The 25,579-nt window shown below is 46.6% G+C and overlaps 1 protein-coding gene and 1 long non-coding RNA gene across 6 annotated transcripts in view; one reads left to right on the top strand and one right to left on the bottom strand.

The window, feature by feature from the left end:
* Positions 1-25,579, top strand: part of LOC106729419 — a 64,300-nt gene that overhangs the window by 34,635 nt on the left and 4,086 nt on the right. For all 3 annotated transcript variants that reach the window (XR_004314914.1, XR_004314913.1, XR_001365823.2), the window contains exon 3: positions 20,563-20,709. This is a non-coding gene — a long non-coding RNA (uncharacterized LOC106729419). The remainder of the gene's footprint in view (positions 1-20,562; positions 20,710-25,579) is intronic.
* MAPRE2 (microtubule associated protein RP/EB family member 2) overlaps positions 15,117-25,579 on the bottom strand; it is a 138,703-nt gene continuing 128,240 nt past the window's right edge. For 2 of the 3 annotated variants that reach the window (XM_032467245.1, XM_006183395.3), the window contains exons 7-8: positions 23,313-23,471; positions 16,342-16,554 (exon numbers count right to left, since the gene is read on the bottom strand). In XM_032467245.1, coding sequence (XP_032323136.1) covers positions 16,480-16,554; positions 23,313-23,471 — 234 coding nt within the window. In that variant the 3' untranslated portion in view covers positions 16,342-16,479. Of the gene's footprint in view, positions 16,555-23,312; positions 23,472-25,579 lie in introns of all 3 variants that reach the window. The other variant, XM_006183394.3, reaches the window with a different exon arrangement.

The following is a 25,579-nucleotide window of genomic DNA, read 5'->3' as shown; positions in this document are numbered from 1 at the left end:
GGTGCTGTCTTTGAGATGATAAGCCTGTGAAAGTTAGCCTAGTTTCAGTGACACTGACTGACTGACTAAAAGGACCTGGGGAAGGTGGCCTGGAGCGTGGGCTTGGAATCCTCAGACCTGGCTTTGAATCCTGGCTCTGCCACTGGATACCTTTGTGACATGAACAGTCAGGCGACCTGTCTGAACGTCACCTTCCTCCTATGGAAAGGGAGGATAACACCCCTCTGCTTTTGGGTGTTTCATGATGGTTATACATGGTTTAGGACAGCACTCCATGCAGGGAAGTCTTTTGGGTTTTTGGGGAGGAAAGGCTTTGCAATTTGAATCTGGCTGTAGGCTAGTGGGCAGGTCACTTAACCTTCCTGAGTGCCGGTCCACTCAGATGTGACAAGGGGGTCACAGCAGTCCCCGTCTGTGAGGGTCACTCTGAAAATGAACGCGAATGGAATGTAAGTTCTGGAAAGTAATGGGGACTGGCTCTTTGTAATGCGTCTGGTTCAGGGGCTGAGTTTGTAGCTGGGAGGACCTGGGTTAAACCCTAATTCTGCTACTTAGCCCCTTTGAACTTCATTTCCTCTGAGAAAAACAGAGAGGACATCCTCCTTGCCTAATTTTTGTGACAATTAGAGATAAAGTATAGAACACGTCTGGCACTTGGTAAACCTGCTGAATGGACGCTGGGAGCGTCACTGTGATACGCAGCATCAGTAACTCCCATGGGTCTGCTTTGCTAACTGCGATTCTTCGTTTACTGGAACATGTCCAGTAACTGACAGGAATGTTTACACTTCAACTATTCTCTTTCTAAACCTGCGAGCATTGCAGCGATGGAAAAAGTGAGTTCTTGACATTTAGCTCAAGGAAGAAATGAGGCTGGGCAGATGGCACCTGATCTGAAGGCACAGGAGGGGAGAACAGTTCAAAGTTTTTCAGGCTCTTGTGACAGTGGGCTCTGTTCTCGCCCTCACACCTTGGAAAGGTCTGATAACCCGAGTCTCTCGGTCTGCATGGGAACTGAGCTGAGTTTACACTTGAAGTATGAACTTTAAAACAGTGGCTCTTAATTTTTTCCGTTTTAGAATATGGTTTGGAACTTGATGCCAAAGCTAAAAACGTTAATTGTGTATTGAGCCAGAAAGCAAGGCACTGTAGACGGTTGGTCCAGGTAACTCAAACCAGACATTTTTCTAAAATCTGAACCAGTGAGGTTGAATTTAGTCATATAATTTTAATGGCTTTCCAAATCATTTTTCTCCCCGTGTAGACCTAATTCAAACATATAATTGCCAATTAATAGTTTCGGCTTCATAGGCCAGCTTGCCTGTAAAAATGATAGGGCCAGTGCATGATCCTCCCCTGTCCTCACAAGAGAGCATCTTTTTGACACTAGAGTAGAGAGACAGTTCCCTTACTCCTAATTAAGTATCTTATCAGTGAAACGATTATAAAGTGATGATGACAAAGTCACTTTTAAAATCAAGACAATCAGTTTAAAAACTTCAGTTTCAGGGCAAATGGTTGCAACCTAAAAAATTTGAAAATGTGGGTATCTCACCATGTCTCAGCTCAGTTTACTGCACCCAAATAATGGGTGCACTGGTTTCTTAGGGCTGCTGTAACGACATACCACAGACCAGGTGGCTTAAACCAACAGAATTCGTTGCCTCACAGTTCTGGAGGACAAAACTCAGAGGGTTGGCAGGATCATGTTCCCTCTGAAGGCACGAGGGAAGGATTTGTTCCAGGCCTGTCCCCTAACTTCTGGGACCTCAGGCTTTCCTTGGCTCCACATCCATTACTCCAGTCCTCTGTCTTCATAAGGGGTTTTCCCAGTGTCTTCACAACATTTTCCCTCTGTGTTTGTTTGTGTCTAGATTTCCCCTTTTTACGAGGACACCGTTCATGTTGGATTAGGGCCCACCTTAATGGCCTCATTTTAATTTGATTACCCCTGGAAAGACTCTGTTTCTAAAAAAGGTCACATTCTGAGGTTTGAGGGTTAGGACTTTGACATAGCTTTCTTGGGGGACACGATTCAACCCATAATAATGGGTTTGGGTTTCTCACCAAAGAAGGCTCCTGAACTTTTCAGTATTCACCCTATGACCAAGAGACTTTAATCTTTCTTCGTCTGCATCAGATGCATCTCTTAAAGGCCTGAGACATTCCCAAATTCCAGGGGCTATAGTTCTTATAAAATTTATTGTAAGATAAAGAACTGAGAGTTTAGTCATGCGTGCATATGACTTAAAATTGACAGAGTTGGCAAAGGTGCTAATGTGAATTTTTTTGTTGACTAAGTGTATAAAAATCCATAGCCAACAGAGCAGAGTTAATGTAGAAAAGATTTCAGAGGAGGAGGATTTAAGTTGGTGCCTTGAAGCGAGGAAAAAGAAGTATTTAAATTGCTAGAGAGGTTGAGGAAAGTCCGTCTGAAAAGGGAAACATGACAGAAATAAAACTTCAGAGGACAGAATGGGCAAGTTGGTGGTGGTGTGGACCTTAGTCAGTAAATATTCACCCTGTGTGTCTGCGTTCTAGGCCCTTGGAATAGCTCAGTGAACAAAAAATAAAAATCACTGCCCTCATGGAGCTTATATTCTTGGGGTGTGTGTGTGTTGTGGGAAGAAACAGAAAATAAACACATATTAGAAGGTGATAAATACTCTAGAGAAAGAAAAAACGTCTGCTGGGGGAAAGAGGACTGGGAGTACGGGAAGGAGGTGGTTGCAGTTTTAAACAGGCGTTCAGGACAGGACTCACTGAGAAGGGAACAGCTGAGCAAAGACTTGAAGAAGGTGGGGGAGCCACGTGGCTGTCTGAGGGAGGAGCATTCTAGAAAGAGAGGGGCACCAGCGCCAAGGACCTAAGGGAGGAATGTGCCTGAGATGTTTCAGGAGCAGCCAGGGGCCATTATGATTGGAGCAGGCTGACAAGGGGGACAAGAAGGAAACCAGTGCTTTGTGAGGACGTTAGTTTTTATCTGAGTGAGACGGCGAGTCATTGCAGAGTTGAAGCAGAGGACTGGAATGATATGGCTGACATTAAAGGAGGGTCTCCTCAGAGGGAAGTTTAGAAGCAGAGAGACCATTTAGGAGGCCAGTAGGTAACCTGGGTAAGATATAACGAGGCCTGGATCATGGTAGGAGCCATGAAAGTGATGAGGAAGGGGACTAGATTCTGGATATACTTTTCTTGATGGCTTTCTTACAGCCAGTAGGACTTTCTGACAGACTGAATGTGGGGAGAGTCAAATGTGACACTAAGACTTGAGCAACTGGAAGGATGGAGTTGCCATTAGCTGAGAACAGGAGGCCTTGTAGGGGCAGGATGCTTGTGGGATGGGGTAGGGAGAAACTGAGGCTTCAGTTTGGGACATACAAGTTTGAACTGTCTATTGGACGTCCAATGAGAGATAGGGAATAGGCAGTTGTGTATGTAAGTCTGGAGTTCAGCAGAGAAGTTTGAGTGGAAAATGTAAATTTGAGAGTCACTGGAACCTATAGATTGGATGAGCTCTCCAAGGATGTGAGTGATGATAGAAAAGACATCCAAGGACTGAGCCCTGGGACCTTCTAACGTTAAGAGGAGAAACCAGAAAAAAAAAAAAAGACTGAGAAGGAGTCACGAGTGAGGTCGAAGGAAGAGCAATAGGATTTGTTTGACTAGCCGAGGGTTGAGAATCCATTGAGACAGGACAACGGATAACTTGGTAAAAGGTCTTGAAGATCAGGCATAGAATCTAGATCTTTTCAGAGGCTGAAACTGAGATATATCTTGATCTAAGATGTGTCTAAAATGATTTCATGGTAAATCTCTCCTAAGCCCAGTCTGTTGATTCAATCAGAATCTTCATGGTTGAGAAAAAGTTCCTCACATACAAGGTTTAGAGATATGCATCTCACTCTGCCACGGAAGTTGGTATGAGAGGCTGTTTCATCATGAGTTGTTCAGAATAACAAATTCATTCATTTGTGTGTGTGTATGTGTATTTCTGATCAGTGGCATTTAAGACAAGCTTCCACAGAGCCACCAAAGCTAATAGGTCAGCATTACTTTCTTCAGACATAATTTTACTCACAAGCTTGATAAAGGAGAGGCTGCAGCTTGAGATCCAAACTGAAGCAGTTTCCTGAATCCTGTTTCTGGTCTCATGCCTCTTTTGTTTTTGCTGAAATAATTAGTCTTGCTTGTTGACCTTTGACTTGCAAGTTTGGGTTTTCTTTTTGCAGTATGAAATTAAAGTTATGAAATTAAAGACCAGTAGATTCCAAAGGAGACTGAAATAATGTCTTTAGAAACTCAAGTGTGACGTAAGAGTGTACTAGAGAGGAAGACGCGGAAAATCAACAGCATCCCACGAGACATGGAGAATCAGAGCTGGCGGTTTGGCACCTCGTATGACACACAGGTTCCAGGTGTGTCATCTCTAACTTGGAAAAAGACTTGAGCATGGTGTAGACATTTCACTACACCATTTTTGTTTGTGGCTATTGGGTAATTGTTAACTAAACTGGTGCTTCAAAGCAGTAACTAATTGTTGGCATTTAATAGCCTTTGAAACTTGTTTTTAGACATTTTTGGGTCCCATTTCTTTGTTGCCTTTTTGATCTGAACTCTCAAACTCTTTCAGAACTGAAGCAGGAAATTTAGATTTAACCTCAAGAGTCAGTGTTTTATCTTGTGTCTCCTCTAATATAATACAGATGTTTGGATGGCTATATTTTACTTGAACACTTACTGAGTTTCTGCCTTACTGCTTTCTCGTTCTAATGGGAAACAGTCTAACTCCAGTCCTCATTAAACTCAGAGAATCCAAGTTGTAATCTTGAGAATGTACATGGAGAGAAGATATATTTAGGTTATTTGCTTAGATTACAAAGCCTTAAACTGCTTCACTATTTGAGGAGAAAAACCTCCCGTCCAAGAAAAAGACACTGAGAAACAAAGAAAAATGGTAAAGAGTAAAAAAGTATTCATTTAGGAACTGAAAAAGTGGCCCTCCAAAGTGCTCTTTTTTGACTAGAATGAGTGTCAGCTCATGACCTGGGCAGTCTGTAACATGAGTGGATGTCATTTTTAACGCTCAACATTCTAAGTTTACAGTGCCTGTATTTTCTATCTACAAAGCTAGTTCTCCTAAATTGCGCTGTTTCAGAAAATTGCACAGACCGTCTGAGTATTTCAGCAGCTCTGAGAGTACCATTTCACTCCATACTGTGTCTACCCTCTCTAGGTCAGCTGGTCAGAGGAGGGCCAGCACGTCCAGTGACTGTGACACAAACAGTGACACCCAGCTCCTTTGGCTGAAGTGTTGCATTGATCTCTCAGTGCTGATCCAACAATCTGAATGTTTTTTTTTTTCAGGTTGGTGGCAAATTTATTAAGAGGAAAAAATACTTCATAAGGTGTATGTGTAATGTGAGCTTGGCTGTATGGTTTAGGTATGATTTCTTCAGGGGCCCAGTGACCTGATCGACTTCAACTTGTCTAAACACGTGTCACAATTATGTTTGTACCCTCTTTCGATGCACTCAGTTACAGGCTTTCTTGCTGACTTGTGTTAACAGAGGAAAATAAGCACAGACCTGTCCCCAGACCAGTCACAGATTTGTTTGCTCTGATGGTTACAACCAATCAGGAAGCAGTTAGAGCTGTCCAAAGGTGGGATGGCGGCCTCTCCTGGGATGCAGGCCTGACTCTGGCATGGGGTCTACATGGCTGGGGTCTTATAAAGAGATTCATACACTGAAGGAGCAGTTGGTCCTGATGATTTCCACGTCCCCTTTTCACTTCCGGGTGCTTTGATCAGTGCATGTGATGCAGCCCTTTTGGGACTGACAATATCTGAAGAGCTTGGTGATTAAATGAACAGTCTGGAGTCGTGTACACCTGGTCCATTGTGTACTAGTGAGCCAGCTAGTAATTGCATGTGCACACTTGGCCATGGTGTGTAGCATCAGTCAGCACTCTGGGAGGAACATTTAAAATCATTTTTTGTTTTGGCATTGACATTTTCTTTGAAATTTAAAGTTTCTATCATGTGTTTATTAGAAATGCTGGGCATCTTTTTTTTTTTTTAATTTTTGTTATTTCTTTATAATTTAATTTAATTTTTTTTAAATGGAGGTACTAGGGATTGAACCTAGGACCTTGCACATGCTAAGCATATGCTCTATAACTGAGCTATACTCAGCCCACCCAGGGCATCTGGTTTTAAAAAACCCCAAACAACCTGTGTTAGCTGGTACTAAATATATATATATATATGACTATAATAACAAAACTAATTATAGCAAAACCACTACTGTGGCAGAATGCAATTTGGTGCATCTGGTCAAGAACTATATTATTTTCTAATAAGACAGTAAAATATTTCTATTGTTATCTCTCTGGTACACTTTATCATCATCATTGTGGAATCATAACAAATCTTCATTTATAAATGTCTGTTTCCTCCTCCAGATCCTGCCATGTGTTCCTTGCTTTTTGTAGACTCTGCGTGACATCTCCATGTATGTTTAAAAAAGGTGAACTAGAAGGCACTAGATAGGCAAGAGGACAGAGTTGTTGGTTCGGATTGTTTTGGGTTTGAAACTCCGTTGTGAAAGCTCATTGGCTGTGTTGCAGAGTTTCAAACTTCTTAGATTCTTTGGAAAAAGACCCTGGACTTTGTGAAATTCTGCGTGATGCGGGTCTTACATCCAGAGAGACATCTTTCATGAGAGGGACCACTGTCCCCAGCAGGGCCTGGGGCGTCAGCGAGGACAAGGCGCAGCAAAGTAGCTGAGAGGTAGCGCATCCTTTGTCGTCTGCATTTCTGGCCTGCCCCCCGTTCAGTGGTTGCTAGGAGATGAGAGGTGGAAGGGAAGCCAGGGTGTGCTCAACAGCAAGGGTCTTGATGTTCTCAAAGGGTGCTGTTTGGCTCAGATACCTCTGTGTGGCAAAGGTGAGAGCATATTAGGAGTCCAAGGGTTTCTGTGATGACCAGAAAGTCTTCCAGTGGGTATCTGTTTGCTTGTCTTTATAGGGCATATGTGGAGAAAACCCCAAAGAAAGATTGCTTTTGGAAAGCTTTGCTCTGTTTGCTGTCTCCTGCCTTGCTCTCCCTCCTTACTCTATGGGTGGCCTTACTCCATGTGATGTATCAACCAGGCGACCAGACTGCTTATCTTCACGTCCCGTGTTGTCTTCCCCAGTGTGTCTGTAGAATCTTGAGGCCTCCCTTGTGTTGTTTCCCTGGCAGAGGCGCTTCCAAAGTGGAGGTGTGAGTTCTTGAACCAAGCTTGCTCTGACAAATCCAGCCAGTGTATACACTGCACATTTAGTAACTGCCTGTCTTTTGGAAAGAGAGCTTCAGGCCTTCAGGTGCTGGGGATGGCAAAAATAATTTCAGAATGCCCTTCTCATATTTGATGATCCTATAAAAAGACTTGGAGTTTATATGGGTTTGCATATAGAAGATTCTCAAAACTAAAGTTCCTGGAGGCAAGGAACTTGCATTTAAATCATGCGACTTAAGTTTTTTGACATTTATACCTGCTAATGATTACAAATTGTTATATAAGTTTACTTATGGAGGATTTGGCAAAATACACTCTGAATCATGTGATGCTTATGCTCTAATTTTTAATTAATTTATCACAGTATGAATGACAGATTTTAATTTGTTTGGTTAATTCAGAGGTCAGCAGCAGCATCACAAGGACCCCCATGTCTGTGACTATTTTTGTCAGACACACTGAATCAGTGACTCACTTTCCTTCTCTTTGGGAAGATGCTGAACTCAGGTGACATGACAGGAAGCTCAGCGCTACTGGAGAACGCCTATAGTTAAAGCTGATCTGTGTCCGAACTATTCCACTTGCCAGGCAAGTGGCTTGGAGTTGCAACAGACTGGGATTCCTAGAGCTGGAGAGGAAGGTTCAGAGGAAGGGCAGGGCTGGCCCGGCACTTGGGCTGCACGGCACAGAGTCTTAGGAGATTGAATGACAGCGTCCAGACCAAAGTTCGAGTAGGGTACCAGACTAGATGAAGGAGCAAGCCAGAGAGAGAGAGGCATGAGGCTCCAGCAGGGTATCTGAGGACACCAGATCAAGGCTGTGAGGTTACAGGGGCAGGCGGGAGGCAGAACGCTACCAGGGCCCTGGTCTGACAACCAGCTAATTGGAGAGCGACATGTAACCAGCTGACTTACTTGGCAGTGAACATGCCTTAAGGCACATGCACTGTGCAAAGATCAAATCACTGGATACCCTAACTTTGAATGCTGAGGAGCCCTAGACTTGCAGATCTGACTATTCTGGTTTCGGGAGAGTGAGCTTTGGAAAGGGACTAAGTTATCCCAAGAGAAGCTGGGGAAATCTGACCGTTCCTTGCTGGACCTCCCTCACCAGTCAAATACATAGCAAACCTCGTAGCAGGTCTCAGGAAGTGTCATGGTTAAAAGAAAATGCTGGAGAAGATGTAGGAAACTTTGGTCCTTTACAACTGGTTTGAATCTTTACAATCTGGCAGCTGAAGATGTATTGAGGCCACATTTCCTGTTATCTGCTTTTACTATTTGGCTTGCAACAGAATGCTTTTAATGCACGTCTCCTCTTGAATTTTGGTGTGGGCCTGTAAATATCAGAAGTTGACGGTGAAGGGGACAGGGGCACTGTAGTGGAGTAAGTCATTAGATAGTCTTGGCTTCCAGTTTCATATCTTAACTCCACTAAGATGTAAATGATGGTCTGCTCATTTTAATTCGTAATACAAAGAAGCTATTGAGCTGTAGGAATGTTTTCGTGTTCTCGTATCAGAGCCAAATGAGCAAAACATTAAATAATAGTACTAGTTGAAATGGTTTCCAAATCAGAAAACGTCACATTTCACTATAATTTTCTCATTCTGATTCCTATTTATATTTTCGGTGGAGGCCGAGTTGTGGTAGTCATAGCAATTCCTTTTTTTTTTTTTTTTTAACACAAAACTCGGATACTTTGATTTTTATTATTTGTACCTCACAGCAAGCCAAGATCTATTCCAGATCTAAATATTTTGTTAAGTAACCAGAACAGATCTTTTAACCTTTGCTTCATTACCCTTAATGTCTTTAGAGCCCTGAATTACAGGATTTCTTAGAATTCTCTTTTGATGGAGCAGGAAATAGTCCCATGAACAGGGTCGTCTGAAGACGGTGAAAGTCTGTGAGTCCCGGTTACCCACCATTCGTCCTTTGCCGCCTCTTCAGCGGCTCTGGGGCCACTGGGTGTTTCCATCATGGCTGCGCACAGGTGGTCCTGGCTTAAAGACCAAAGTCTTGCAAGTTATTCCCTCTCAAGAGCCTCCCTTCATGAGAGTGGCTTAGGCTGCAAGGGAGAAATTCATTTAAGTTACCTCTGATTTAAGATTACACATACATGTGACATCAATAAAACTGACTAACCAGATTTCGGGAAAAAAAAAAAAAACAAACCTGGTGGGTGGTTCTGGATTCGAGGAAGCAGATATTTGTGGACTTTAGCTAATGGTCCTTGGTTCTTTCCTGAGTGTCTGCTTTCTTCTTTCGCTCCTCCCATCTTCTTTCTGTTTCGGAGCAACTGCTTACGTATAACATCGGTTGGCATGATTCTTCCCCTGGGCTCCCTTCACTGTACAGCCTTTTAAACTCTCGTTCTCACGGCTAAGGTCCTCAGTCTTTAATACAACTGAGGGGGAGGGGAGGGCAGGGGACTCTCTGACTTGCCTAGCTCATAGGATGTGTGGTCACTGGCAAACCACAGATTGACTGCTCCTGGGGGACCTGGAGTCTGGACCATCAGCTGTGTCTGGGAGGGGGCAGGATTCCGTGGAATAACGTATTGCTGTTGGGCTGTTCCTGCAGGGGTGATGGGAGCCGTGGGCAGCATGGAAATGTCTAGTCCCAGGGCAGTGGTAGCATAATTTCTACATTACCTCCCTCTCGGGGCTAGCAAAACCAAAATTAGTAATGCTAGGTACTATTTATTAAGTATCTACTATGTGTAAGGTACTTTATACATGTTGTTTATTCTTCAGAACAACTTTGCCGGGGAGGTTTAATCTGCATATTCAGATGAGGAAATGGAGGCCAAGAAACGACGTGCAGTTTGCTTAAAATCACAGCTAGAAGTGGTGTGGCTGGGATTTGACTCCAGGTCAGAGCATTTTCAAACTTACTCTCTTTTTCCTCTACTTGGTTACTGGTGAAACTATTTTGCAACCTGTAAAGCGTTTTATAGATACAGTTAAGATTTTTATTAAAATATTATCCCCCTTTTCCCTGCAGACTTATGGTTGGACTTGGTCCACTGACAGACAGTGTATTTCCTATCTCCAAGATGACTTGGAGGGTTATGGGAGTGTGTAACTGCCAACAGTTTCAAATTTATAATCTACACTGAAAATTGTCCTATCAGTAAATTGCCAAGGATAATTAAAAAAACAGAAACTCACAAGTCAGATCTTACAGTGCTTCCAGGGAAAACCGTGACCCTGCCCACGGGTCTCCTCCCATCTACACGAGGGGTGGGGTGGCCTCCTCTTTAGACACGTGTCCTGGCCAGGCTCCTCAGCCTGCAGCTTGAGAGCTCCCCACACCCACGTGTGCTGTTAGGAAGGGAACTGGGTCTTGATCAGTAACATTTGGTCCCAGAGCTGCCCTTTAGTACCGGTCAGGTCACAGGAGGTCACACTCTGCCCTGTCCTTCAGTGTCTCCCTCGGCCTACACTGCGGGGAGCAGTGTCTCAGTGTTCCTCTGGATATTCTGCTCTGTCCTGGGGTGAAGCCCCGAGCCCCAGGAGCTCTTTCCATGCAGACAGTTTTGGTTCCTGGTAGATGAGTTTTTACTGTGCTGTGTCTTGGCATTATGACTAATAGGAACGGGCCAGTTAGACTGGTACTGTATTTGCTGTGATCTTTTAATTTCTTAAGAGGAAATATCTCTCTGCCCTAAGTATCTGTACCCCTGAGCAACTGAATTGTGTTCAGCTTATGGGCAATTTACACTGAGTAGTGATTACTTCCTCTCTATTGGCAATAAGGAAGCTCAGAGGTAATTTTTGCCCCTGGGTCCTAGTAAAGTCTAGAAGACCTTAGAGTATTTGTGAGGCTACTGACATACCGCCAGCTTCATCGTCCCCTCCTTCCTACTTCCCCTTAGTGCTGGTTTCCTCACTTATATGTAAGATACTGCTTCAAAACTATGTAAACTGCTTCAGTTTGCTTTTTTTGGACTGAGGCGGGTATGGTGCAGAATGCCTCTTTCTTCCGAGTAACTGAGGGCTAGTGATGTGATATTTTAGGAGTACGAAGTCACTACTGACTGCTGCCTTGTGCCCCTGGTTGGTGCTCAGCTTTGAAAAGAATTAAATTGGAGGAGGAAAAAACACTCTTTCCTACCCCCTGCTCTTTTTTAGCTTAAAAGTTTGAGTATTTCTGAGGTAGTATTAGCAGCTTTCTTGGATGTTATGTTTTACATTTAGAGGCTGTGTTAGGTGATTTTTCCCTCTATTTCTCTTGGAGAGACAGTTGAGTCAACATTTGAACATATACACCTTTTTAAAAATTTCTTCTCTAATTTCTAAAGGCTCATTTAAATTGTCAGATTTGACCAAAACATTTTAGTGAATAAGACAAATGTATCTTAAAAAATGTTAAAGTTATAATATACAGGTAACCTTCAAGACCAAAAGGAATACCATTGTGTAAAAATATGAGGGATGTTTGCTACACAGAAAGAAATGTGTACTTAACTTTTCAAAATTTTCTGAAAAAGAATATACTTAGGTACTGGACTAGTTTCTAATGAAGATTATGAATTCAAAGGTACATTAATATGCTATTGCCCTTTGAAAGCAATTTATACCGTCTTGATAAAATAGTTACAAAATGCCACAAGAAACCTGTTTCAAGAAGTTAAAACTTAGGAAGCTAAAAAGTTCAACATTCTCTGTCAGTGGAAAGAGAGAAAAAGGCATTCAGCAACTTAGCTCCAGCTGCGCCTTCCAGTTTTGTTACAGCCCTAAACCCAGCACGGGAGGAGGCAAGGCCTCAGCAAATGCATCTTGTGTGTGAGTCCTACCGATACACCGCGTGGGGTCCAGGCCAGAGCTTGAGGGAGGGGTCTGCCCGGGCAGCCTTGTGATCTGAAGTCCTGGGCCCACCCGAGGGTCCTCCAGGGCTCGGTGGATTTTAAGCTTTGCCTTCTGTTAAGCAGTAAAGCCAGAGCTCTTCCGATGAAAGACGAATGTCTCTTATGAGCTCCCAGTTCAGCAAAACGAGTTGTTAGACATCCAGGGAGGCGCTCTGCTCTCACTGGTGCTGGTTGGCATCACTGTGTTCGTGCTCAGAAGTTGGGGGTTCACAGTGGCTGTGTTCTAGCAGTTAAGAGGAGGACTAAGAAAATGAGACCAGTCAGCAATGAAGTTGTGTGTTTAATTTTAGAGAACTGGCATCTTGTAACTCGAATTTAGTTGTAAGTACGTGATCTTTTCCAACCCTTCCCTCTGGACTCGTGGGCCTACCCATAATACCAGTAGGGACATCTCACATTTTTATAGATGATCTCAGATTGAATAAAATGGAGTCAACATGTTATTTCACCCCTTCTGAACCGTTTGTGGTGAGTTTAGAGCCCACCCGTGTGCCTTTTAAGTAAGATGAATCACGTGTATTCTTGACGCTTGTGCACAAATGTCTGTGTATAAGGTCGTGTTTAAAAGCCTAGGCTTGGTGAGTTAAGTGGAAACACACGCGTGCCCATCCCAGGGAGTGGCTGTTGTTTTCCTGCGTCTCTGCTTTTAAAAGAAAAGGGCCTAAAGGCAAGTGAATGGAAAACTGTTGCCAAAGGTCAATATAGAAACAAAACTGGCCTCTAGGTGGTGCTTGTAAGCAGGTTCAGGAAGGCTGGCAGCCCTCGGGGTGAAAGGGGACGACTGGCTGAACCTCAGTAGCCCGCAGGCCCCGGGGCAGTCTTCCAGACTGACATCACTTGGTCTGCAGGACCTGCAGGTGGGTGCTGGGCCACTTCTCATACCTTGCTTTCCTTCAGCTATTCCTTTAAGGTTTGTATTCCATGTGTGTCTGTAAACCTCACTGTTAGTTCAAGTCAGCAAACCAGAGGGGGAAATACACTTAATCAAAGAGCCTCTGCCAGTCATAGGTCATTTTGCCACAAAGCTTCACTTCACAACATCTGTCTGCGTCTCCCAGTTTCCTATTCGTCCCGCCCTTGTCTTGTCCAGATGGTGCAGGCAGACCTGCAGGAGCGAGGCCTTTGTTTGCTTGCAAGCGGAATGTTTCCTAAGGGAATGGTTTATTCTTATTTATTTTTGATAAAAAGAAAGTTATGTAGAGTTTTTAAAAGGTATTACAGCTGCTGCATTTGACATCAGATACTAACCTGTAATTCCCGTTAAAACATTTGCCATCAATAAAAAGACTCCCCCACCACTGTGTAATTCGTAATAAAATGTGGGACCGATGTGTGAATCCACGTAATAGCCTGTTCATAGACACAAGCTCACTCAAGAGGAAACTGTTAGCATAAAAATGTAAGAATCTATAGATCCAGGCCGATTTCAACATATACTTTTTTTTTATTAAATATGTAAAAAGATAAACGCAAGTCAAGTTATTCACATATTCAGAGACAAAAAACTATTCTACCATGCGACAGTAGGTGGGTAATGTAAAATGAATGTGATACATCTGGATAAGACTTTTTCATCTATTATGTCATTACTTATCTATATTTATAATTAACAATACATATGTTTACATTCCTTTCAGTTTACATTTAATATATAACAAAAGCTTTATGGTGTACTATTTAGTAAAAGTAATTTGAATGCATATTAAACCTTAACGGAATAATGGAAATACTCACCAGGGAAGGGAGGAGTTCATGGTTCCCTTCTGGAGTTTACTTCTCTTGGGTCAGGGTGTGTCTTTTGTCTTTTCTTTTTCTGCTTTTCTGCTCAGAAAGACAACGGGCTCTCTTTACCCCCTGCTTCAATCACTTCCTACCTGATAGGAGCAGTGTGAGTGCTATAACCAGTCGCAGCGGGTGGGAAGGGGAGACTAAGGACCAAGTCTGGCTTCGGAGAGGGAGGAGCAGAGCACACAGCAAGGGATGCTTCTCGGACGTGGGGCCACGGAGGAAGGCGTGCCCTGGAAGCTGAGATGAGCGAATGATCGGGTACAGCCACCAGGGAGAATGGAGCGGCCCTGGGAGATGAGAGATGGTCTGCACAGAAGCTGGGGTACAGCTCAACGGGACTAAGAAACATAGCTGTCAAAGACTCCCCAGAGCATCAGTGATGTCCCATGTGATGCACACAGTGGAAGATATTTCAGATAGGGACAGGGAAAGAAATAGATAGCTCTTCTCTAAATAAATGGTCTGCCCCAAGACTCCGGGAAGGAGAAGGAAGTATGACGATTGGGGAAAGTTATCTTTGCAAGATATCTGGCCAGTAGGTTTATAGCCGAGAAAGTTGGAGATCTGGGGAGGAACGGAGGGGCTGAGTGTCGCTGGTGAGGCTTATGCACGTTACACAATAATCACGTGCACCCACATGATGGGAGTCTGGGTGGTGAGCCACCTGGCACCGGGTGCTCTGACCTGACCAGGGCAAGCAGAGAACATCCTGGGAACCACTGAAGTGTCACCTGCAAGGAATTACTTACTGTGCCTCTTTACAAGAGCTATCTGAGAAGAAGGAAACCCAGTTTTGTGCAACAGGCCTGGGGGGAACGTGCCGTCAAGCACGATGCTGCGTATATAGCACAACCACTCCCTGTAACCAGGTGTGGGAGGACGTCAAGGCCGAGAGCCAGGCTTTCCAGCCTGAGAGGAACGAGCTGCCGCTGTAGCGCAGAGTAAGCAGGAGAGAGAAGAAAGGGAAACCAAACACCACGGAACCTCTGTCCAATTCTGCACAGTGTCTTGTAATAACCTCAAAAATACAAGCGATCTTTTTCACATGTAACTCAATAAATACCACTTTGCCGCAAAATGATTCATTCTGAGAAGACTTCTTTTGGTGGAAAGCTTCCATGCTAGAATTTAGAATTAGTATTTCATCAGTTAATAAAGAAATGTCAAAGCTTTATGATACATAATTCAGAAATTTATTTTAAGCTTTTCAGTCAAGAGAGTGGGGTGGGCACACTTGTTTATTGTTTTTTGCTGCACCTGCTAAGTCAAATAACAAGTGAAAGAAAACCTAAAGTTAGAAACCAAGTGAAAAGAATGATCTGTCAAAGGGGGAAAAAGGCAAAGATTTAGAAAGATGCTAAGAAAATGTGCAAATATTAGTTAAAAAAATAAGGAATGCTTTTAATTCATTAATGTTTCCTCTGTTTATGAATTGCCACGGTTTAGCACAGGTCAGTGACAAGGAGGTCCACGGTATTAAAGAGGGGAAATTCCTTAACTCCAGACGGCATTGGGAGTCAGATTTTTCTGTGCTGTCATTCCAGTGTCAACACCAGACTTCAGAACCAGGAGTCTCCCTTGGGCTGATGATCCTATTTGTAAGGTCTGCAAACCCTGAAGTCAATCTTTAGTAGGAATTCCCTCACGTGGATGACAGGACTGGGGCTGAAACCCACACAAGGAGGCAGGAGGACCTGTACCCCTGCAGACCCCCTCTGACTGCAGACAACAGATGACAGCTTTTGGGGAGATTGGCTGCCCACCAAAGAGGACCCTGAGAAAGAAAACAGCATGAGAACCTGTGTGTGTAGGAGGTGGCAAGCAGTTAGAGGGCCAAGTTGAGATGGTGTTTTCCTTGAGTGAATGTCTTTCAAAACTAACAACATACCGTGTGGTTGTCTAACGTGCTGATGTATGACCACTGCTGAGCCCTGAAGTCCTACTTTAGATTCCTTTCTTTCCCCCCTTTAGTTTGTGAGTAGAGGGAGAAACTGACTGTGTGTTTTTCCCCATGAAACAAGTCACTGTCATTATGGCTTTCATATCAAGTATCTCTTTCCCTTTGTTCCAATTTATTATTTGACCAAATTTATGTTCAGAGGTTAGACTTGCAAACATCAAAGCACCACAAATGTGTGTGATATCTAGTGACACTGGGTTGAGAAATGCCAATATAAATACCATATATCAAATTACCATTGTTTCACACCAGGATAAAAAGGAGGGGGGTGGGGGGTGGGGGGAGTTATTCTGGAAAGAAATGCAAAGAACAGAACCAATCTCAAGCAGCCAAGTGGTGAAGTTGAAGGTATGTGACCCCGTGATGTCTCAGGGAGGCCGCCCCATGGCGCTGCTAGTGTGTCTTGGCAAAGAAAGGGGGACCAAGCGCAGTGGCTGGCACGGGCGCCGGTGCGTTGATGTAACGGCAGACGGGGAACAACTGGTTTCTGATGAGCTCGAGGCCACACGTGTTCCAATTCTCCAGAAGAGAAGTTCCCACCCAAACGGAGGTGTGGAGAGCTGCCGAGACGGTTCAGTACTCTTCCTGCTGCTGGGGCTGCTGTTCGTGGACTTGTTCCTCTGCCTCGGGCTCCTCCGGGTGGCCCTCCTGCGGGGCAGGGGGAGAGGTTTCAGCTCAGTCTACTGCTGGAGGCCCTGCAGTGTCCCCCCCCCCCCCCCCGTCCCTGCGCAGCACCACATCTCCAGGCTGTGGAGAGCGTGGGTTTAGTCACGCGAGTGCCTCGCCGAGGCGCACACAGGCATGCCTTCGCTTCCCCGCTCCAGCAAAGAGCAGCTCATTCTAGAGCACAGCCAGCAGGCTCTATGCACTGCGTTTTCCTTCTAGCCATTTTGGAAGGACATCTCACAGAACATGTTCCATACTTTCCCACCCTCTGTAAAACAGCAAACCAAACGTAAGGACTCCAGAGCTTCATGACAGCCACGAGCGAGCCTGCTGTGACCCAGGCCCTGCGGTGTGACCCATGGCTTCCTGTTTCCTGCCCCGCTGTCCTCACCTGGTACACGTCTACTTGAAGTAGACCCTTTGCCATAAGCTGTTACTCACTGATGCAGAGAAGCAGCTCGTTAGAGCGGTCAGCTAAGCAAAGGACAATAACCCCATTTCCAGGCTGCCCCCAGCAGCTGGCTTCAACACGGGAGCTCAAGGACTTCGGGACTTCGATTTTGAGTACGTAAGGCCTTCTTTGCTTACTTTCTGATGGTTGAGGTGTTCCTCTGCTTGGCTCCAAATGACCTATTTACTCATTTGCCTATAACCCAGGGAAGCACATCACGAACACCAACTCCGGGGAACACCCACCCTGGCCAGCCACTGCTGCGCGTTCTTTAATTTCTGGATCTCACAAAAATACTTTAGTACCCAAGCAGAGAGAGGGTGGCTAGTCAGTACGGCGACTGCTCACTCCAGAATGCACGGTGCTTTTGTGATGCAGTTGGGAGTGTACGCTGGACCTACAGATGCGCCGTGTCCTCTCGCACTTTGCACGCCCACTCCTGTCTGGCCCCATTCTCTTTAGCCTAGGACGCACCTGTCAAGGTCTAACTCAAATACGGCAGGATCATCACCCCAGACCCAAGGATTCTCCCTTTCCCTTCTCCTGCAGCACTCTGCTTCTTCCTTGCTGTGCAGCTCTGACTTACAATCTTGTCTGTCTCCAACTGTGTGGCCTCATCCTCTGTGTCCTACCTCGTGTCCCGTACAACTCAGTGCATGTGTATCCAGAGCGAGACCTCAGACTGGGTGCAAGAATGCACGACCGAGACTACCAGTCAGTCAGCCAAGGTTGCGGGCCACTTGTCTTCTGAGAGGCAGTATAGGGTCAAGGTTATAAGCATGGACCTAGAGTTCATACCCCAGCTCCATTACTTACAAGCGGCATATGTAACTTAACTGCTCTGCACCTCAGTTTTCTCAGCTGTAAAATGGGGGATAGAATGGGTACTTCTGTGTCCATTTAACAGTTTTCAGTGAGTGTCACTGATCAGTGAATCAGTGGAATCACTGAATAATTCAACAGAGGACTCTGAGTTAAAACAGTGAAGTACCTGGAACAGTGTTTGGCACATAACATAAGTGAGCTGTGAGTGTTATTTCTTGATGAGATTACTTCTAGAATATATTCCAATCAGTTAACAAGATTTTTAAAAAGTAATCTTTTCTATGGCCACAGTGGAAAGTGACATTGTATTGAAGATGCAGGTTCAAATCTAGTGCTGCCCCTTACTAGACTGGTGTCAGGAAGCATGTTACTTAATAAATGTTAGCTCTCCCCAGGTGGTGACCACACCCTACCGTCACACCCAGAACTGCACCTCTGAAACGTGCAGGCCCAAATCCTACTCTCTGCCCACATCATACTAGGACCCCTTGCTCCTTAATTCCTTAACCACAATGTCTTCTGACCTCAGAGACCCGAGCAAACTTCCCAGGTTACCAGTGGACTGTTAATGCTTGGGGTGCAAATTACGGCACTCTGAAAGGCCAGCAGGACACACTGTAACCCAGGCAGCTGTTACGTGTCACCACCAAGAGCTGCCAGCCCACAGTGCCCTGTAGGTCCTCACGCACAGACAATCTTTCTCTTATGCCTCGTGCAGGAGCGAAGAACTCAAACGCACATGCCAGGGGGAGGCCAGGTGAAGTCTAGGCCAAATGTGTGACTAATGCACCGGGACACCGAGACCTACTTAATGAATTCTAGTATTTGCACATCAGTCCATCACAGCTCCCTAAATGTTCAGCTGTGAGTGACTGCTCTGGAGCTCCTTATTCTCATGATGATCATTAGGAGGAGGAGCACGTTGGAAGACAGAACTGAAGGCTCCAGGCCACTGCGGGAGGAAAACAGGGGCAAAGGAGGGAGAAGCGGTTCCCGGGAGGCTCCCGGCCCCCGTGGCGCCCACCTTCCCGCGTAACAGGCTCCCACCGCTCACACCAGCGCAGAGCGCGGGCTGTTCTCTCCTCCCGGCTCTGGTCCTGCTGTTTCCTCTGCCTGAAAAAAGGCTCCCCCGGTCTCAGCTCTGTAACTGTCCACATTCCTAGCCATCTTTCAACATCCAACACGAATGTCAGCTTCTCTGCGAAGCTCTTGCCTGTCCCTCCAGGCTGTCTTGATGTGCTCCCCACACACGTTTATTTCTGTCTGTATTATCGCATGCATCACAAGCTGACGTATTCCAGTTACTGGTGGCCCCGTCGGTCCCTCACTGGGGCCGCAAGCTCTTCTAAGGCTGGAACTGCGTCTGCTTTCTATATACCCGATGCTGCGTCCAATGACAGAAACACAGGCGGCATCCGAAAGATGTGGGTTGACTAGGGGAGGATCTCAAGGTCATTTGACAGTGGCTTCTGTGACAAGACCTCGGGAAACAAGTGCCTATCAGCAGGTGTCCCTCAGCCAACAAGACCCACAGAGCAGCGGCTAATCAATGACCAAGTCCGGGCGCCTGTGCCCCAAGTTAAGTATTAATGGAAAAGATGATGAGAATCCTAGAGAGAGGCATGGGACATCTAGCTGGCCACCTGCTCTGGAAACTTCCTTTTGGTTTCTACAATTGCACAGCGAACTGCCTCTGTTTACTTCCACACTCAAAACTCTCATCTGGATTTCTACACCTTCCAGGACTGTTTGACTATAAGAAACAAAGAGCAGCCGTCACAAAATATAAAGACTGAGGGAGAAGGTCTCTCCAGCAAATACCTCCACCTGAAGTGTCAGTGCCAGGGCCGTCTGGGTTTAGCTGAAGAACAGGCACTCAGTCCAGCCTTTGATTCCTCAGCACCTCGCCCACCTCCAGGAGGGAGGCAGCCAGAAATCTCTACCTCTCAGATGTGCACAGAAGTCATACCCACGGCATCATGAATAAAGTACTGACGTTTGTCCCCCAGACACCATGCACGTCATAGCTGCACATCCACCCAGCACTTGTGTGTGAATGACCTGAAAACAGGACAGTGTCGGGGTCAAGCACGGGGGTGGGTGGGGGAGGAGGCTCCGAGAGCTTGGGAAGTAGGTGCAACGGCATAGCAACCTCTGAGCATGTTTTTGTAAAGTGATGCCTTCCCTGGGCACGGTGAGAAGCCTGTAAAAGGCTCACTCCCTCAGCGGTAGAACCTGGGCAAGCTGGGAGGCTGCCACAGAAGCAGGACTCGTGCTCGGGGAGGGAGGCACACGCCTGAGGGCTCTAAGGCGTCTAGGATGATTCCTTGAACCTCTAGGAAGAGAAGAGAAAGCAGAGTAGGCTAGCTCTTCCGGAGCCTCTCTGGTCCACCCCTGTGAGAAGGTCGTGTGCGCGCATGCGGAGGATGGAGGCTGCCCCGCGGTGTCCAGACACACGGCAGTCTTCCCCTTCTCTCGATGTAGAAACCAGAGTTTTAGACAATGGGAACTGTCACACTCTAAACAAGGACGCTTGGCATAGTCCAGCTTATTCACTATAGAAAACTCAGCACAGCCTGATGTGTTTCAGAGTTGTCCAGACACGGAGTTGCACTGGAAGGTATCCTGGAACTAGAAAAATTAAGGCAGCAACTGCAGTAGATTTGTCCTGCTAACACACGTGTTGATTGTGTTAAGTCTGTTTTCTCTTCCAGATTCCAGCTGCCTGGTTACTGTCCCTAAATCTCTTCTTGGATTTTGCATACCCCTTAGCATACACCCAGAGGTGACGCCACTGCCTCCTCCTCCTCGCTACGTTTCTGTTTGATGAGATCAGCATGGTGCCAGCAAGAACAACAAAGGTGGGTTTTGAGATGCTACCAGCCAGAAGAAAAATGGAGGTTCTTGGAGGATGCCAAATTAAACAGATGAATGCCCAGAGACAGAGGGCAGGACACTTACTTTTAAAGGTGTCAAACAACAAAATGAGATGAAGGGAGTTATCAGAAGACCCAGGTAGGAATTTGACTACATCCATCCTCACACAGAACACATGCAACTCAATATTGTTAATTAGATAAAGTCTATCCTGCAGTTACCCCCAAGTGGTACCACCTTTATTTTTCCCTTCCTCATGGCACCCAATATACTGAGAAGCAGGGAACACAGTCCTTAAGATTTTGGGCTCTGAGTTAGAGAAACCTGGGCAGTGAGGTAGTGATGGAGCTTATTAAGGACATGTTATTGGGCAAGTAATTTTATCTATAAAATGGAGATAAGTAACAGTACTCACACCACGAAGGGATGTGGTGAGAAATGTATCTGGAACAGGAATGTAATATCCAGCACATGCTAAACGCTCAGCAAACATTAGCCATTACTACTAGTATGTTCCCCATGTAAACGGGGAACAGGCTCAGGCTTGGGGAAGGGCACAAACTCAGGACTAGGAGTTCAGATGCAAATTTGCTGCTCATTCACTTGGGAATGTTATTTAACCCCTCTGCTGCCTTATTTCTCTCGTCTGTAAAATGGGATAATACCCATGTCAACCTGATAGGATTCTCCAGAGAAATTAAAGGAGCTGATGATCATAAAGCCCTCCCCCCTCGTCTCCCATCTCAAGAGTCTGAGGAAAGGACCTGCTAAACCCATGACTCAATGACTGATGATGCTCTGAAGTATTACTTCCTTTTGGGGTGTCTGCATTAAGCGCCCCTACACTGCCAGAATGGCTCTCTGCATCCAGACCGCAGCAAGCTGGTGCTGGGGGTGGTGGCGATACAAACGGTAGAGCAGAAGCTGAGAGCAGTCATCCTAGGAGACGACCCTGCAGTCTCACCCGGGAGGCAGGAGCTCTTGTTTAAGCACAGCCCTACCTGCCATTCGCCAGGAATTCAGTGGCCCTGCCAACCCTTAACTTGGAGTCCACCTGACGGTGCTCCCACACAAGGACTCCCTTCCTGGGACAAGACCCGGCTTGAGGTTAGAATCAGAAGGCTTTTCCTCTCACTGGCAGCGCAGGGCTGGGAATATTCCGTCCTGCAAGCCTCCTTGCTCCCGGGAGTGGGCGGGTCCTGGACAGGACACAGCCCTGTGCACTCGGGTTCACGGCACTGCTCCGACCTCAGCGGACTTAGCCTTCATCAGACAGGCTTGCAAAGAGAAGAACCATGATTCACGTAGCACGTGACAGACGACAAAGCACTCTCTACGTACAGAGTGTCATATAAATGCCACTTCAGGTGGTGCAGATACACCACAAACCAACCTTTGATTTCTTCCATCCGATCTGAAAATATTGAGAGTGGTATTTGGGACCATCTCTAGAACCTGACCAGGCGGATTCCCAGGGCTTCAAGATCTACAGTCTGAGCTAACCAAGAAAGAGGATTTAAAATTATGTATGTATCCAGGGCAAATGAAAAAGGTGGTGGAGAGTCCCCAAACTCCAGTTTCAGAAGATTTCAGAGCTAGGATTTTAATCTTACGTGGGGCAAACATCTGCCCGGTATTCAGTGGGAAAAGGACTCAAAGCCAACTTGCTCAAGGCTTGTTACATTCAGTGGAAATACCAACACACATGCCGCTCAACCACGAGCCCTCAGATGCCCCGCAGGCCTCCCAGTCACACAGACCACACCCTTGCAGCAGCCTCCACCGGGCAGGAGAGCCGCCTGCAGCCTGGCCCGTGCTCCCTGACCTTCCACGGCGCGGCCCTCTGGTGGGTGAAGCCCGGTCAGGCCCTCCCTCCGTGTCTGGGGACCCGGGGTGACCTGCCTTGCCTCTGCCATTTATCCTGCCCCTCCCCCCTCCCTTGCTTCTTGAGACTTGTTCCTCTGCCACTCCCCAGATGGAGCCACCTCCTGGGTCCCCCCCCTTGGCACACTCAAGCCTGGTCATGCCTGGGTAGCAACCCCGGTGGGCACGGCAGCCCCACCAAGGAGGCCTTCGAGAAGTATTTTTCAACAAAAGTCTGTCCCACAGTGTGGCTCTGTGCTGGCGCTGAGTAACCAAGACAACCAGCTATGAAGTAAAAACAGACAGTTGTGGGACTTACGGGGCTGAGCAAAGCATCTAGGATCATTTCTCCTTTAACCACAGTCTGATCTTGCACGAAGAAGCCAGAATCCTTACACATGTTCTTACTGCTCAAGGAGGTGCAAACCACTGGAGATTTGGCTGTGTACACCTGTTTTTCTCAAAGTCCCCCAATTCCACCCCCACTTCCCCCGCCACAGTCACCCACCCATCTCTTCCCAGATTTATGGATGCAAGTCCCATAAGCATGGGCCAGTGGACCACGAGGATAATGATGTTCGTTCCTCCGGGAACATCAGAAGCACTGGCCGAGCTGTACTTCTCACTCAGTTCCCAGGGCGGTATCCGAGGGCACGGCCTCACCACGCTTTGACCAAGAGCATCACTTTAGAACCTAAGAGCTGAGGACTCTGCTCACACTTACGTGCTCTTCCGAAGCGTAGAGGACTTCCATTAGTCGCTGCACGAGGTCGTCGTTCTCCTGCCCGTGCTCCTGGCAGAGTAGCTCAATCTCTCTCAACTTTCCGAAGTAGAAATCCCTTTCCTTTTCCACGCCTTCAAGGGCAAGTTTTAATGAATGTACCTGTAGGGGAGCAAAGGTGCAAGAGAAAACCTCAAAAATACAGCATAAGAAGTAAGTGACCAACCGTGCCTGTGTAGAAAGACCCGAAACGGAAAGACAGAAACGTGAAAAGAACCGATGTGCAAGTCTGGGGAGAAACACAGGCTGCTGCTGCTGCTGCTGGCGCCGGAGCCTGGGCCAGATGTCCACCGTCAGCAGCACCCAAGTCCCCCCTCAGCAGCTGAGTGTTTGTAACAGAGGCTCAGGGGTTGTTCCACCCAGGCTCCGAGTCCGCTCACGTGGGCTGGGGCACATCTTCTCCTAACTTGTTCATCCCCTGCAGGGCGGGGAGATGAGAAGGGGGAGCGGGGTGGGGAGAGGCTGGCACCGTGGTTCCCTTAGCTGTGCTGTGAGGACCCTCCTTTCTTCACATCACTTGCATTAAGAGCCGTCCTCAGGTCTGGACCCCTTTGTAGATGTCCCTGAGCCAAACCAGACAAATGCTTCTACTCAGAGACTGGGTCGTGGCTGCACAGGGAAAACTGGGCAAGACTAAAAGCCAGCTGAGTGGATCCACATTAACGCCTCCGGTTCTGGCTTCGAGTACATCACAGGAAAGGTGGGGAGATGTGGGCGCTCCAGTCCCTCACCACACAGCCCTCACTCCCTTTCTTCTCCCTTGATGCTGCTTCAGGGGCCTCCCGGGGTGATGCAGCACCTCATGGTGGTTACAGAGCTGGTGCTTGTGAAGGGAGGGGAGGGACGGGTGAGGCTGAGTCGGACAGAGCCATCACCCGGGCCGAAGGAACACCGAAAGGCGTGTGGACAGATCTGGTCTCAGATCCCAGACTGCCACGCTCCCACTGGCACGGCAGCAGCACACAGGCCCAAACCATCCCCTCTTCCTGCTGTCCGAGAACACCTTGAGTTTTTTTTTTTTTTTTAACCCTTTGAGCATTTATATGTATGCAGAGAGTATCTTTAAATTAAGTCTTTCATGATCCTCGTGAGGTGAAATCTCTTTCAGTATACTAAAAATCACCCTTAACAGAATTTTTAGAAATTACATTTGGAATAGAAAATTTCCTTCTCTCCAGTAACTTGGGGCCTTTCCACATGTTATTTGTGTGGCATTACTGGTTCATTCAAACATGTACTGAGCACACACAGTGTCCATCTCCTTGTGCACCTAGCAAACGTGTATCCATCTGGTGAGACTCAAGGACAAGGCTCTTCCTCAGAGTTAACCTCAGTGATGCCCTCACTTAACTGCTTACAAAGCAAAGGAGGATCAGTTGCTAACTTTTAAGTATTACTTCTGATAATACTATGGCTCGGATATTTGTAAAAACTGAAGGCGAATAGTAGCCTGAAATCCAGAGAAAAGAAAACTCCCTTTATTCTAGAGCCCCCTCCCCAGACTTGACCACAGAATCCATCTCAAGCCTGTGCTGGTGACAGCAGATGAGTCCATGGCAGTTCAAGTGTCTGGTGTCTGTCAGCTCCCCCTGTATCAGGCAAGAAGGGTCTCTAGGTGCTCTGACCCACAGAAGCCAGGTGTGTCTGCCTCTGCAGTGCTGTGGGCCTTACACTGAACAAAGAGCTGAGGGTCTGTAGAAATACCCAGCCCCAGTCAGTCTGGGCTGCTGTCCTAGTCGCGTCAGGTAATAGACACGCAGCTATAACATTCCCCAGTAAAAACCAACAGGAGCTAAATCATATGATGAAAGATCATTTGGCAAATGGGATTCCTTTCTCACAGTCCCACTCCGATGCTTCGGGCTCCTTCACAGGTCACAGTAAGAGCCTAAGCGCTGGAGGGGATATGGAGGGTGGACCCTTGAGAAAAGTCAAGGGCAAGTTGTCTTCTCCCAATTCCCCACTGCTCAGCTGTCCACACACTGCAGCCTTCCAGTCCGAGCCACAGACTGTCCGCGGGGGCTAACCACGGCCCAGTCTCCACCTCCCAACCCCGTGGTCCCTGATCGCAGCAGTGACCACCCCGCCTGCTTGCTGACCCACTCCCCAGAAACAGTTCCTAACTGTTTCAGTCATGTCTTTTCCTCCCCTGTGTCTTTTGATTAATTTCTGTCATTGAAACTGTCTAGCACAGTGGTGCTTTCATAGCA

This window comes from Camelus ferus, chromosome 24 (genome assembly GCF_009834535.1).
Source record: "Camelus ferus isolate YT-003-E chromosome 24, BCGSAC_Cfer_1.0, whole genome shotgun sequence".
In the NCBI taxonomy this organism is placed as follows: domain Eukaryota; kingdom Metazoa; phylum Chordata; class Mammalia; order Artiodactyla; family Camelidae; genus Camelus; species Camelus ferus.
This window is presented reverse-complemented; position numbering and strand designations above follow the sequence as displayed.